General features: G+C 39.3%; 1 protein-coding gene across 1 annotated transcript in view; it reads right to left on the reverse strand.

The window, feature by feature from the left end:
- The window catches only part of AKT1 (AKT serine/threonine kinase 1), a 73,167-nt gene that overhangs the window by 19,438 nt on the left and 38,706 nt on the right, over positions 1 to 15,023 (reverse strand). Inside the window, exons 3-8 of the mRNA XM_080619218.1 lie at positions 14,254 to 14,382; positions 7,410 to 7,521; positions 4,437 to 4,584; positions 2,309 to 2,440; positions 2,087 to 2,152; positions 332 to 400 (exon numbers count right to left, since the gene is read on the reverse strand). Of these exons, the coding sequence (XP_080475344.1) occupies positions 332 to 400; positions 2,087 to 2,152; positions 2,309 to 2,440; positions 4,437 to 4,584; positions 7,410 to 7,521; positions 14,254 to 14,382 (656 nt within the window). The remainder of the gene's footprint in view (positions 1 to 331; positions 401 to 2,086; positions 2,153 to 2,308; positions 2,441 to 4,436; positions 4,585 to 7,409; positions 7,522 to 14,253; positions 14,383 to 15,023) is intronic.

Below are 15,023 nucleotides of genomic sequence, written 5' to 3' on the forward strand. Positions count from 1 at the left end.
AACACATACTCACAATATTTATTAACAAGTGTTAATACTTGTCTGAAGAGCAACCAGAAAGCAACCTTGCATTCTTGAATTACTACGTCAGATTACAATATGCTGCTGTCACGTAAAATATGAAGCTACACCCAAAACTTTTATTCTCTGAAAATGAGTTAAGAAAATTAAGAGTCTTAATATTAGTTAAACCTGCAAACAGCTATGTTTAACTGGGACAACTTGGGTTAATTAGAATTGCAAACATGGACCTTAGCTAAATAACATCAAGCAGAATTAGTAGTAATACAGGAAAGTCCTAAAGTATTAAACATTATTAGATTTCCCTTACCTCCCCTCCATTAGCATACTCCATGACAAAACACAAGCGATCATGTGTCTGGAAGGAATACTTTAAAGCCTGAAACAGATTTAAACCAAAACTTAGAAGACAGATCACACTGACAGTTATAAAAGCATTTTAAATAGATTTTCGGAAACACAGACATAAAATTCCTATTTTAGTGGATTTTTTTTTTTTTTTTTGCCCTTGGATCTTATATACTATTTACACTTCCTTGTTGCAGCTGAAGACTCATCCACTGCCAACTTATTTAATTAAATAAATGAAATCAAACATTAAAACAATCCCTGGCAGAAACTATCAGTAACACCTATAATCCTGTGAAACTAAGTCCTGGCCCATTAACAGTGATATAGAAGTACCAATAGTGGCTCTGAAGTTTCCTTCCCAGGCCATAAGCTCCCAGTTTCATCTCATAGACAAGAGGCCATAACCAAACCCCAGAGCACAAGGTTTTACTGCACTGGCTACAAGCTCTCTGATAGGAAACACAGATGTATTTACACACATCAGCCCCCTGGTCTCTGCCCTGCTGCCTGAAACTGCTCCCAGTTGACAGCCTGCCAGAGGGTTGAGCAATGCTGTCAATATCAGTTTGTGAGCAATTTACAGAAACAGAATGAACGGTGTGATGAAGCGTCACAAGGTGCCTTTGTAGAGTCCTGTCACGTGTATTCCTGTGGCTAGAGGAAGATCAACTTGTTTCACAGAGTCTTAAGTTTTCTGGTCATAAACCCAGTCTCGCGGCTGACTTCTCAAGACAGCTCTTGATTTGGATATTTGGGTTTATGAAAGCATTAAAAAGAAAATACCATACATGATGTCATTGTCTTCATTACTAAGTGCAGCATATTTAAACCAGTCATATTTGCACAGAGAAAGGGAGGACCTGGCTTTAGATATGTCAACAAACATTTACTGATTATACCCAATACAGCCAATATTTACTTCCAGAGGCCACGCTTAACAAGTCTGAATTTCAGCTAGGCCTTTGTGTACCTGGACAAAGGAAACAACCAGGATCCCACAGAAGTCTCTTACAGGGCTTAAGCAGTTGGAAACAACTCACAGTCAACTTGTAATAAATACTAGAAACAAAACGTTGAGGTGGAACTTAGGCATCTGAACTCAACCCAGACAGACTGCTGGCATTAAAGGTTTGAACTGAGAGTATGGTTTGATTTTACAGCTTAGCCAATCCAAAAGAAAAGCAGATAAAGCATAGTCCTGCTCTTTCCTGTCCCATCCCACATGGTCTCACCACTATCATTTAGCTGGCATTACCAGTGCTCTGATTCCACAGTGAGGGGCTTCTGAGAGCTTAAAAAAAAAAAAAAGGGCAGGCAAAATTAAAGGGTTTCCTCCCGAAGTATATCTTCCTGAACTTGTCTGTCACAAGATCAGGGTCACCCTGATCTCTGCTACAAAGAGAAGACCAAACATCTGGAGGACAAGGGAAGCAGATAACTTCTCTCAGAAATAGCAAGCCATTAAGTGGGTGAGCCATAAAGTCAAACCACACCCCAATACACTGTCTTCAAGAGGTACTGAGGACGTGCTCTGCAAGAATCAGAAGACCTAAAAAAGCATTTTAATCTCTGCCTCCCAAAAATGGAAGGGTACGAAAATACAAAGCTACTCTGAAAACACAGACCTCAGAGGTATTGCGTAAGTAACAAAAAATAAGAGAAGTCTTGGCTGTCATGATGTCAAGTTACACTCTGCAGAGGGAGAAATGCTTACTGTTAAGAATGGATGCCGTGAGTTCTGTAAGACACGGTTTTCTGTCAGTGTGTGCGCTACTTCATCCTGAAACACAAGCAGAAGGAAATCAGCAAAGTGATTCCCTGGACCATGGATCCATTTCAAATACTAACAGAGCAATTATTTACATGCACTCAGAGAATCCTTGGTATGAATTTCCCAAAGGCTGTATCAACATTCCCAAGTTTCCCATCTACTCACCTTTGCTACAATAACTTCCTTCTTCAGAATTTTCATAGCATAATACCGTCCGGTTGCTTTTTCTTTAACTAAAATGACCTTTCCAAAAGTGCCTTTTCCCAGTAGTTTAAGGTATTCAAACTCATTCATGGTCTGTTAATGGTACAGATAAACAAGAACTGAATTACAGGAGCTAGTAAGTATATTATTCTCAGACTAGAATTTCTCATTCACGTGAGAATACATTGTATATGTTGCATATGTGGGGTTTTTTAATCCTTTTGTTTAGTAGAATTCAGGAGCAGAAATGCTTCTTCCATACAAACGAATACCAGTGCACTCCTAAAGATAATCTATCAGACTGCTTCGGCTGTAAGTTTTCAATTAACAGAACACTTTCATGACTCAACACTCAACTGTGTAAATACCACTCAACATATTATTACTCCATTGACATTTTGATCACTTTGTCAGTGCAGGCATTCACTAAAAGACACGTATTGCTCTGATTCCAGGGATTAAACCCATACCTTTTTTCTGATGTTCCCCACCTCTCTAGGTGACCATCTTTCTTGTGCTTCATTAAGCAGCACCAAAACTCACAGGCAAAAGAACTACCTCACAGATTAGCCACTTGCTCTTATTCATAGGAAAGATGCTGGGGAAAATCAGAATCTGTTGCAGGCCAAGAACAGTCTCTCTGTTGTCATACCGATGACCACTGCCAACATGGCAACAGTAACACATACAGCCAAAGGCTACTGCAGCCTCGACTGGGGAAAGATTTTAAGCTGCTCTACATGGCAAACTTCTTTCATATCCTTCCCGAGAACTGGCTTAGGAGACTTTCTGCTCATCACTGCCTAGTTGATGCCAGGACCCCAGTAATAATTTTGGTTACCCTCACTATCGTGCCCAGAGAGACAGTCACTGTTTCACAAGAATGCATGCATGTGACCAACAGGGTGGCTCTTGCATTTCTATGAAGAGCTGCTCAGCAAGAGCTGTATCTGTTTACCCAAGTTCACGGAAGGCCCACGGCAACTGCAATTCAGAGTGACATGTAAGTAGCCACCCACATAAGTCTAAAATCCCTGACATGACAAAAGGGTGACACACATACTTAGTGATGACACAGACAGCATTTGTTATGTCTGTGGATTACAATTCTTTCTTACAGGTGGGAACACTTCAGAAAATGGAAACTCAAATGGGAGACCACAGTGAAGCAGAAAGAAATGAAGGCAGGTTGAAGACATGCCTTGGTCTTGGAGAGGGACTCTTCATCAGGGAGTGTAGTGATACAACAAGGGGTAATGTGCTCAAATTTAAATAGGGGAACTTTGGGTCAGATATAAGGAAGAAGTTCTTTACTGTGAGGGTGGTGAGGCACTGGAACAGGTTGCCCAAAGAAATGATAAATGCTCCATTCCTGGCAGTGTTTAAGGACAGGCTGGACAACATGGTCTAGTGTGAGGCATCCCTGCCCATGGCAGGGGGGTTGGAACAAGATGATCTTAAGGTCCTTTCCAACCCTAACCATTCTATACTCATAGAATGAGTAATCTTAAAAATTTAGGTATCTGTAAGACAGATACCTAAAAAGGCTCCACAGGTAAAGCTCTCCTCTGGCACATACTTCTTTCACGGAAGGCCATTGTTGAGATGGCCCTGTGCATTCAGACAATGCTGAGCCTGATGCAAAGACCTGAGCTCTAGGAACACCATGGAGAGATGATGCAGCAGCTGTCTGGGAGTTAACCTAAACCCTTAATCTGGAGCAACTAAATCCACTAGATCACCCTGAGTCCTGTAAATCCACTGGAATATCTTTATATCAGCCTGCAAAGAGTTTTCACAGTCACACTGTCCAACAGGAGCTATGAATTCAGGCTCAGTACCACAGGAAAACAGGCAAACCAGATTTAGACCTGTCCTGGCCTTGAAAGCCATCCAGCAAGGACGTCTGAACTCAGAACGCCAGGGAACCCAGACAGGCTTTGCCTGGTACCTGCTCAGCTCAGACAACTGTTTCCTCCAGAAGCTGAATTTACAACCAGTTGTGTTATTTTTTATGGGAACAATGTGTCTTAATGGCTATTTCTTGCCTACATTTCAGAAGACCTAAAAAATAGTTACACTGACTTACCACTTTGTGTTTTGGCTTTGTCATAGAAACTTCCATTTCTTCAGCACCTGAATTATCACTAGGAGAGCCAGATCTAAAATCCATCATCTCTTCCTCTTGTTTCTTGAGGCTGTCTGCTACTGTTTGGATGGCTTTTGTCCATTCTTCCCTGGCAAAATATAAGCAAAGACATTCATTACTCCTGACTTCAGATTACCGTCTGCCATGGCAAGGTCACCAAGGAATACAGAGCAACTAATGCTTTCTGATGAATCAGTGAAACATACAATCAATTATGTGCATTTTCAAGCACTGTAAAAATGCATTTTTAAAAGCACTTTTAACATACATCTTTATTAATCATACCAGAAACAAGAGACAACTAAAGTCTTCACAATCTGGATACAATATAAGCTTTTCAGACAACAGAATTTCTAACAGGCATTCAGTCAGCAGCTCAAGATATGACCTGGTGATACAGAGATTTACATAACAAAACCAGACTTGCTGAAACCAAAAAGCAGAAGGCTCTCATGCAGCACAAAACAATTCAATACAGCTTTGCCATTCCTATGGTGCACTGAAACACATATATCAAACTGCTGGAGGCACTATGAGCCTCTTCGTAACACATATCTTGAATTTTAATGGCAAAGGGTGTTCTAGAAGAAGGCATGAAAGCCCAGGATACTTAGGTTATTCCTCTGTTGTAAAGATGATGACAGAAGTACCACAATTCCCATGTATGTTCTAGCAGAATGTTAGCAGAAGCAGCAACATTTTATCTGAGGCACAAGTCTTGGTTATGAGAAAGTTTCCACAGCTGGTCCAGCAATAGGTGCTCTGATACTGACCCCTTCAACTCCCATGGAGACCACTTCCACTCCAGTGTCCTTTGGGAAATTTCACACCTTTGGAAACTACTGAAGTGAAAGTTCTTGGCCTTCACATCATCTCACTGCAAATTTTTTGAACATAAAGCATACAACTCATAAGGACTCACAGGGTTTTGGGACAGGCTTTAAGGCATACAGGGTCTGAAGACATGTTCAGTGGACTGTGTGAATTTACCACATTTTACTACCTTTAGTTTCTGTATAGAACAGTGGTTTAGTTGATATTTTCTGGACAGTGGCTAAACTCTTATCCCAAGGACACCCTAGGTAAAACACTTTGCTACTACGGCAGGAACAGGAGTAGCCGATGCTAAACAACTCTATGCACTATCTGTAATGAAGTCACACTATCCTTCTATCAATGTCAGATTTTTCACTGAGTCCATGAAATTATTGGAAATAAAATTAAAAAAGTAAAAATAAAAATAATAATAATAAAAAATCTTATCTGAACATGTGAATTTCACTTTCTGATGGACAGAACAGGCAGGTCATTCCCCAGAGGAAGCAAAATCCATGGGAAATAGTACCCAACACAAGATTCTAATAAAAACTATACCAAATACACACTAGGTTTTTCCTGCCCTGTACATTTTTTATTTTGGATTTTGTCTGAACATGCGCTATCCAGCCCTATCTGGGGCAGCAAGGTAATGCTAAACATTCTGAACATTCTCCCTATCCTCCCACCACAGACTACTTCATTCACCATCACAAACACATTCCTTTATTTACTAGTCATTTGTCATATTCAGATTACAAAAACCTTTTTCTGCTGTATTTTTATCTCTCTATCTCTCTCAAAAAACAAAGAATGGTTTTCAAGGCACAGAGAAAGCTAAAGGAATATCTACCTTCACATCTCTTTTAAGATCTGTTATTGACTTGTTGAGATCTTGGCCTTCCTAAAGTAAAAATCTTTGATTTCTGGGAGACCAGAATTTCACCCTCAGCTTTTATGTCTCAGGCATACACAACAGAGGTGACTAACACTCTGAGCCCTGAAGTGTCACAAAGCTGACTTAACTGGCTAGGAGGGAACAAAACAAGACTGAAATACAATCTTCCCCCAAGTGGAAACTGTTATTCACTCCCTTTAGGGTCACTGACCACAAAGCTACTAAAAGAAACAAGGACCAGTTTCTTTTTCTTTGCTTTTAATTTGATTTCACCTTCTTCTGATCACTTTCATAGAATCAACAGCAATAAACAGGAACCTTACTTAAATCGGTGCATGCAAAGGCTACAAAAGAAAAAAAAAAGGCAAAAAATATTAGGTAGAATTTTCTGATCTTAAAAATAAACATGTGCCAGTGTCATATCTGGGGAGGACAAGGGTTTTAAAACACCTCTTTCCCTAGGGCAATGGTACTGGAATAATTTAAGTTAAGTTCCTGAAGAGCAAGTAAATATTTAAATACTCTGTAGTTGTAGAATAGCTGTGCTGGAAAACTGTTCTCTCATGAGGTAAGAGATCAATTCTCCAATGATGAGAGCACAGGATGCATGCTCTCAGCTTTGTTTCCTAACAGCTGAAACAGAAATCTGCACCTGCAGCAGATAACTATCACCTTTATTATTTAATCTGCATAAAACATTAGAAATCAGCAGTGACACAACTAACTTTTTCTTTTAAAAACTGTGCTAAAGACTTCAAAAGGTCAGTATTTTGATACAACACAACTTTGCCTGAATCTCTATTTCAATTGTGCTCATCCTTCCAGAAACTTTTAGGTTGGAAACCCTGCATTTCATATACCACAACATTTCCAGTGAGAACTGAGCTTTAGGTTTCCAGAAATAACTACCTGCTGCTACCTGTGCTGCTACACACCTGCACCCGTCCATTTTGGATACCCAACCTAGCAGCACTTCATTTACAAATACTACTCAAAATCCACTCTATGAAATCCCCTTTGAGGTATCTTTTATACTGGAACACACTAAAACAGAGACGCTCAAAAATTATTTGTCGATTTTCAGTCTAGACGTACATCATCTGATAAATAAGAGCTTCAGCAAAGGACTTGCTATTAATGCTGAACACTTGCATCTGCTTTTGCAAATAGTTTATGTATTAAATATGAATGAAACATACCGCTCCTCTGGAGTCTCCACATGAAATGTTCTTTCAATTACTGTGGTCCACTGGAGGCATCTAATGATAAATGTGTTTGGTTTAGGTCGTTCTGTCTTCATCAGCTGGCACTCTACCACAATCAAGGAAGAAAGTCATGGTACATAAACAGGTTTAAATAATCATTTGTCTTTATTCTTATCTAGCAAACTGTTGCAATTAATCAGCCATAGAAATCTCTGTAAGTACTTCTTTAGGAGACTTGAGACAATTTACTGTGTTGATGAAACCAATAAATAGCTTGGGAGACAGTCATCTAAGCAGCACTGAAATCAAATTCTGCTTAGAAAGGCTCTGCATTCGGTCTATCCATAGAAGTACAAAAGTTATGGGATGACACAGAAGCTGATCAGACTCAGATCCTGAGCTCCGAAGGTCATCCAGAACAGGGCGTATGTTCAAAGTCATGCTGTAATACAGGAGTTACATCCACTGAAACCAAAGCCAAGCCTGCACACTGCCTCCCTTTGACTTTCCCAGCATAAACCCGTCCTTGGCTTTCAAGGAGTTGCTAGCAGGGCGTTCAGTTATTTTGTAGCAACCTGATGAAAATTAAGCCTCAGCATTTCCAGTCCTCAAACACTAGAGGGAACATCAAACTACAGAGGCACTCCCTGAAAAGACCCTGTTCAAAACACTGTTGCTGGGACAGCTGCGATGCTGTACGGACATGCAGCTAACAGCTTCCATCATTGACAGTATTTAAGCTCAACCTAAAAAGGCTACAGGAGTAAGGTTACATGGAAAACCACCACTTCCTTCAGAAAAACGTTGTCTTGAGCGCTGAGCATTTTTTGTTTACTTGGTTTTTAATCACACCTACTATTTTAAGCTTCATTGGATGTTATGAGAGTTTATCCTTCAAATTTGGGCCTGAAAATGCACCTGATTAAGGGTACACTATCTAAACTAAAGGAGAGGATTGGGAAAAAAAAAAAAAAAAAAAAAAAGAAAATCAATGAAATAATAACAGAAGCCAAAACTCCACATTTTTCAGCTTTATATTAACAGAAAAATCTAATGCTAATTAAATAGCCCCTGTTAAAGTGAAGTCATAGAATCATAGAATAGCTAGGGTTGGAAAGGACCTTAAGATCATCTACTTCCAACCCCCCTGCCATGGGCAGGGACACCTCACACTAAACCATGCCACCCAAGGCTTTGTCCAACCTGGCCCTGAATTAAGAAACCAAGTGAGCAGGGGGAAAGAAGAGACTGTGGGGTTTTTTTTCTTACATTAAGCTATTTCTTGCAGTTAATGAAACCACAAGGCTTGCTATTATTTGGTCTTCAGGTTCTGTATCAACTTCCAAGTAAGTAAAAAGGCACTACGAACACAAGAAATTTCTGCGCAATGCTAGAGCTTTGAACATCTTCCACCATCAGCAATGTGCAAGCTGAGGACAGAATTTGGCCAGAATAACAGTGCATGTTACGAACGCTACACTAGTAACATTAGGGTAATTTTATTATTGTGGAAATTTAGAAAGCTCAGTTTTAAATTCAAGCTCTTAATTTGCACTAAGATAAAATATTTACTGCCAGTGGTTTTGGGCTCCGTATTTTTGGCAATATATTTCATGCCGCATTTGCTACTGGAATTATAAGGTTTTCAATGAGTAACTTTGCATTTTTCATGACAAGACAATCTAATTTTTCTTTAATAGCACACTGAGGTTACACTTGTCCTACTGCAATTAGATAAGAGAAAGTTTATTAATGAGTCATGAAAAGCTTTTAGTGTGATGAACGGCATTCCTTCATTCACTGAAATTAAAGAACTTCCACACAGCAACACAGCCATGCCTGCACAGCACCTTATTTAGCCTTCCAGCCACCTCCATCCTCTTTCTCAGAATGGCAATGAAAACCAAACACAAATGTGCTAGAGGTGGTGTAGCCCAGTACTGATAAATAAATTCAGCTCAAAAGATCTCATTCCTGCTCCCAGATCACCCACCTTAGCTTAGCTGCTCTTCTGGTTTTGTTATTTCTTTGTTATGTCTCCCATTTTTCTCTGCTTAACATGATTAGATTAAAGCTGGGGTTGTTACCTATGACCCTGCATAATGCAGCCCTAACAGATACTGAATTTGGCTGAAGACTCAAAGAAGAAAATCAGCCTATTTCTAACCTCATGCTAAATCCAAAGTTATTCTGTACTTACCCACAAATGCAACATTATGAAGAAACAAACCGAGAAGTTTGGCTTACCTTTTTAAAACAGACTTTAGATTCAGACTCAGTGCCCCAGATTAAGTAGCAGCACAGATATTTAAACTAGCCATAAACTCTAAACTTTAACCATTTAATTTCAGCATAATAAACCACACAAGGCATTTTCTGTCACAGAAGGGGACCAATTAAACATCACCATTTTTCCCCTAAATCAGCATTGTCCACTGATATTTGTTAAGTTTGCTGATCCAGCAATCTTTAAGGCATACAGCAAGATGAATAATAGAGATTTGTCAGTTAATAACCACTATAATTCAAGTATGTCACATAGAAGCGTTTTGTTTAGTAAACAATATGCTGTCTAATTACCCTGCTCAATCATAACAGCACATATCAAGAAATACAGACGGCTTTATTTTTAAATTGCTTTACCAAAGTGCTGCACCACATAGGCTTCACAAAGCTTGAAGCCACCAGTTCGCTCTCCCCATGTACAATAATCACATAGATTTTATCAACAAAAAAATGAAGCCATAAATTTTTCTTACTTTTAAAAACAACTCTGTGCTCTTCACTGTAGTTGGCAAGCTAGAGAAGCACCAAACTTGCCTTATATCATGTACCTCAACATGCACCACTACAGCATAGATACAAATGCTGTATAACGTTAGGTCTGATTTGTGGCATGTTTGGGGGTTCTGCTATAAAAACATTCACATTTCAAATAAGGGCTGAGGGTCGACTATCCACATTAAAGACAGTTTTTCCTGTCAAACAGGCCAACATTAAGTATTCCACATTTGCAACGAAGTAAGTACTATAAACAGCAGCCTGTTAAAAATTATTTAAATTGCTCTAAAGAACCTCTTGATTCTTCCCTGGCATTTGGTCTTTTAAAGTAAGTAGGACAGAGAAATTGTTCCTAACAGGAATAGACACCAAGGCATTCACATGTAAATTACCATTTTGTATTTGAAAGACACTTAGTATTATCCCAGTGACTTTCTAAAATGTCACAATATTTGCTTCCCCAGCACTTAAGCTAAAAGTCAGATTACTTTCGATGAAAGTGTCAAACTCTGCTTCCTCTATAATGACATCACACTTAAAACAATAATGTCAAGGAAGAATCTTTCCCATTCCTGCTTTGATTTCCTTATGGAAGGCAATGGGGATGGGGGAAGGCAAATCAGGCAAGAGGAATGCTGAATAAACAAAACTTTGGAAAGGCAAACAGGAATATTATGTTGAAGTGCTCTTGTTCTGCTGGCACTGCCATACAGACTCACCTCCAAACTTGACAAAAGGAAGGAGCTGGGAGCCCTGAGTTAAAGACTTGGACTAAAATGGCCCCTCGTAACTGCAGACAAAAAAAATCTGTTTGCTGATCTGCCACCCTGTGTCCCCTGATAAATGCTTGACTGCAGACATGCAGTCCTGTCCCAGAAGGAGCACTCATATTGTTGAGCAATTATGTTTTCAGCTGTACAACAAAACCACCACCGTTCACCCTCCTTTTTGACAGTCAGGAGAAATAATCCCTTCTTTCTAACAGGAACAGCCTCTCCCTCCATGTGGTTTTTCACAATATACTGCTCTTCTCAGCTACGATTTTAAAGGCTTATAACCTAACAGGCAGACATACATGATAATCTGAGATTAAAATCAGTATGAAGGCTACTTATCCCAGAGATTTACAACACAGGCTCTGTTGGTTATTTACCTGCAGGGTCTCTGGAGCAAACTAGTTAGTTACAGGCTTTTTTATTCCTTCTACCTTACTAGTGGTGAAGTCCAGAATATGAACACAAGTATGATTCAGAAATCACAGTTAAATGCTCAGGCACAATCTTTCCTAGTTTTGCTTTGGTGGGAGTTTTGTTTGGGTTGGTTGGGTTTTGTTTGGGGTTTTTTGTTTGTTTGTTTTATTTGCTTTGTTTTGTTGTTGTTTGGTTGGGTTTTTTTTTTAATAAATCACCAACAGGTAACTTCTGGGGAAAATAAACTTAAACATATTATTACATTACAAACACAAATATGGCTACTTTAAACTGAAAATTATGTGGAGAAAAAGGTACTTAAAAAAAACCCCAAGCCTTTCTTTACCCATGGGGTGCCTAGACACAAGTTCTCAAAGATGTATCATCAAAACCTTCACTGACTGAAAGGAAAAGTCTAGTGTAGAAGAAAGAAGAGAACAGGAAGCACATGGAATACACACTCTACCTACTACCAATAGTGTTTTCATGCCTGTTACAGGAAAAGACAGATGATCATTAGATGTTCTCTTCTGCACTACTTTTGCCTGAATGGACTACTTCCTACTTCTCATGGGTTGACAAAAATCACTTAATATGAGTTTTACACTACAAGTAAGAAGAGTCCCCTAGTCATGGAAAAAAACACTTTTACACTCAAAGATGAAAAAGCCTACATTAGTTTATAACAGAAGAGGGTAAAGATTTTAATCAAAAACATGGGACCACTTCCAAAGAATAGACTGACAGAGACGGCCTGCCATCTCATTAAAAAAGAGGAAAAAAAAAATCTAGTGTACTAATTAACAAAAAAGCCAGGGTTTTGTTTTGTTGGGTTTTTTTTAACAAAAAAGCTCCTGGGGAAAAAAAAAAAAAAAGGATTCATTTTTACAAAACATTTATTCTGAATTCTCCCCACCTTTCACTGGCAGGAGGCTTCTACAGGCTGCCTCTGCAGCACAAGGCAGCATTCTGCCCTGAGTCTTCCTCCAGAGGTAGCTTGAGTTCACTCATGCTAACTCGACAAGTTAACCTAAATGAAAGTACAAGGCAAGAAGGCTCAAAGGGAAAACTTGTGGTGCAAAACATATCCAAATGATTCAAGTGTGGAGGGTACACAGAAGGGAACCGCACATCAGGTGCTGGCAGCATTGCATGCCAGTGCCTACATGAGAAATTAAATCCTGGTGGGGCAACAGCTGCTTCTGTGAGCCCAAAACAACAATAATGACTTCTAGCAAGGAGCCTCCTCCAGCTTCCTGACCTGCCACTGGTTCATCAGGCAAGATCCACTGGTAGGAACATCCTTCCACTCAGCACCCTCCCTGCCATTCCTCTTACGGCGACTACATCTTATTCTAAAAGCATGTGTTGAGTCTTTTTCAACAATGCTTTGACACCATGGTAACAAACTTGGGCCCAATCTGCCAAAAAAAAAAGCACACCATATTCCTGTTGTAAAAACCGACTTAAGTTAACCCATTCTGAAGGCAACCTGGACAAAGAAAAGGCAAAGGATGTATCTTTTCTTTTTTACTCCTAAGCACAGAGCTGCAGTAAATAATTATTGTAAGTAATGCAGTTAGCTGCAAAAAGTACAGAAGTGTCCTGCAAAAAGTGCATTTGTTAAAAGCCTCTGGCTACAGACCAAGTACTGAATTAATTTAGGAATTAATGGCTTTCTGCTGCTTTTCTTTACATTCTTGATCCATAAGGAGATACCAGTCTAAAGAAGAAAGCACTGTGTCATTACTGAAATGAAAACACTACAATTCCCTCTATAAAATGAGACAAAAACTCCAAAGCACTCTTGGCATCCTGCACAGAGGAATCAGGCAACAGCACATCCATTATTTATTCCCATCATCAGTCAGAACTGGTATACGTTGCTACCAGTGGAAAAAAAAAGAACATTTGCATTAATTCCTAGTGCTGCCCAGCCCTCTTCCAGACCCAGGGTGTTCCAAAATAAATCTGTTTGCTTAAAGTTCAACTACAAAGATGAACCCCACATATTTCAAGCTACCCTGTAATGAAGAGGGAAACTCCCTACCCTTCTCTCTGCAGAGGTTCACTTCCACTAGTTACCAGGAACACAGAACAGACTGTTGTTAATAACAGGTGCCACAATGATCTATTTTTAAGTGGTGGAACGAGACACAGGCAAATCATGAGACAGGAAAGATTAAAAACAGGAGAAAAAAAAAGCTGGAAGTATATAGCTAAAGGTTAAAAACATGAGCAAGAAAAGGAAATTCTCTTCAGAGTCTTCTATCACATCCTGTACTGCAGCACCTGAGCAAAGTCGGAAACGTCTGCATGGGACGGAGTGCAGAGGTTAGGTGATACCATTATTTCCACACCATTTTGTTGGCTCTAATAGAAGAAATACTGGTTTGTGTTCAAAATTCAGAAAAATGGAGCGCATTTCTTTAAAAACAGTACTTGCTCTGCATTCTCTTATGCTAACAATCAAATAACTTTGACCTACGTCAATGCCACTAGAATCCAGACCTGGTGGCAGAACAGAGGCTGAAGCACTTCAGCTGTGCCTACCTGCCAAGTATCGAGACACACACCTGGGTGAACTTTCACCTTAAAGCAACTTGCTGGACAACAGACATACAAAATATTAACAAATAAACCCATTTTATTCTATACCCAGAAATAATGAATTAGTAGAAAAACCTTCACACCACAGTCATTCCTGAGAAACACATGAAGGGGTTATCATTTCAAATAAACACACTGAGTGTTTACATACATCACTCTGGGCAGATTTTGATGTTACTGATGCAGCTCACCAGCGCTATGACTAAAAGAAGACATCATCCCCCAGACTGGATGAGAGAGCAGGTAAAAACACTTACGAGCTACTGAGAAGTTATTTAAAGGTGATTCCCGCTGGTCAACATCCTGCGGTCGTTCCTTGTAGCCAATGAACGTGCCATCATTCTTTAGAAGAAAGTACCGCGGCCTCCATGTTTTTATGTATTCTCCTGGAAAGAAAGGATGGGCAAAGGGAGAGAAGATCAGAAAACACACCAAAATCTGCACCCCAAACTGACTTGCCAATATTTGGGTTTTTGTTAATATTGAAACTATATGTCATCCTGACACACCAGCAGTTTAAAGAACACTCAGTTCATTCTGATACAAACAGTGGAAAAATACAGGCACTGAGTCAGATGTTAACCGTGAAAATGGGACTTCATAAAAGGTAAACAGCTATGTTTTGTTCTTCCATCAACTCCGATTTCCATTCAAATTATGCAACATCTGCCTTAAATGCATTTTAAATTTTAAAAAAATCAGAGCAGATGTCCTATGTATTATTTTTGCTATTGTCATTTTTCATACTGACAAGTGGAGAAATTTTTTTCATTTACATTTTGCAGCGCAAGTATTTTAAACAACAATGGGTAATTTACTAATTAGTCAACTGCTTTATCAAACCAACAGTCACTTTTAGACCACAAGAAGATAATTCTCTGCTTATGTTACATAACATCACTCACTCCTCTCACGACATCTCAAGCATGAAACATGAGATGATATATCACAATATGAAGGGGAAAACACTGGGTGATGTATAGCTACCACAGTGAAGAAAACAAGCATCTATTGTGAAAGATATTCC

The sequence above is a fragment of the Psittacula echo genome (assembly GCF_963264785.1).
Source record: "Psittacula echo genome assembly, chromosome: 5".
NCBI classification, from domain to species: domain Eukaryota; kingdom Metazoa; phylum Chordata; class Aves; order Psittaciformes; family Psittacidae; genus Psittacula; species Psittacula echo.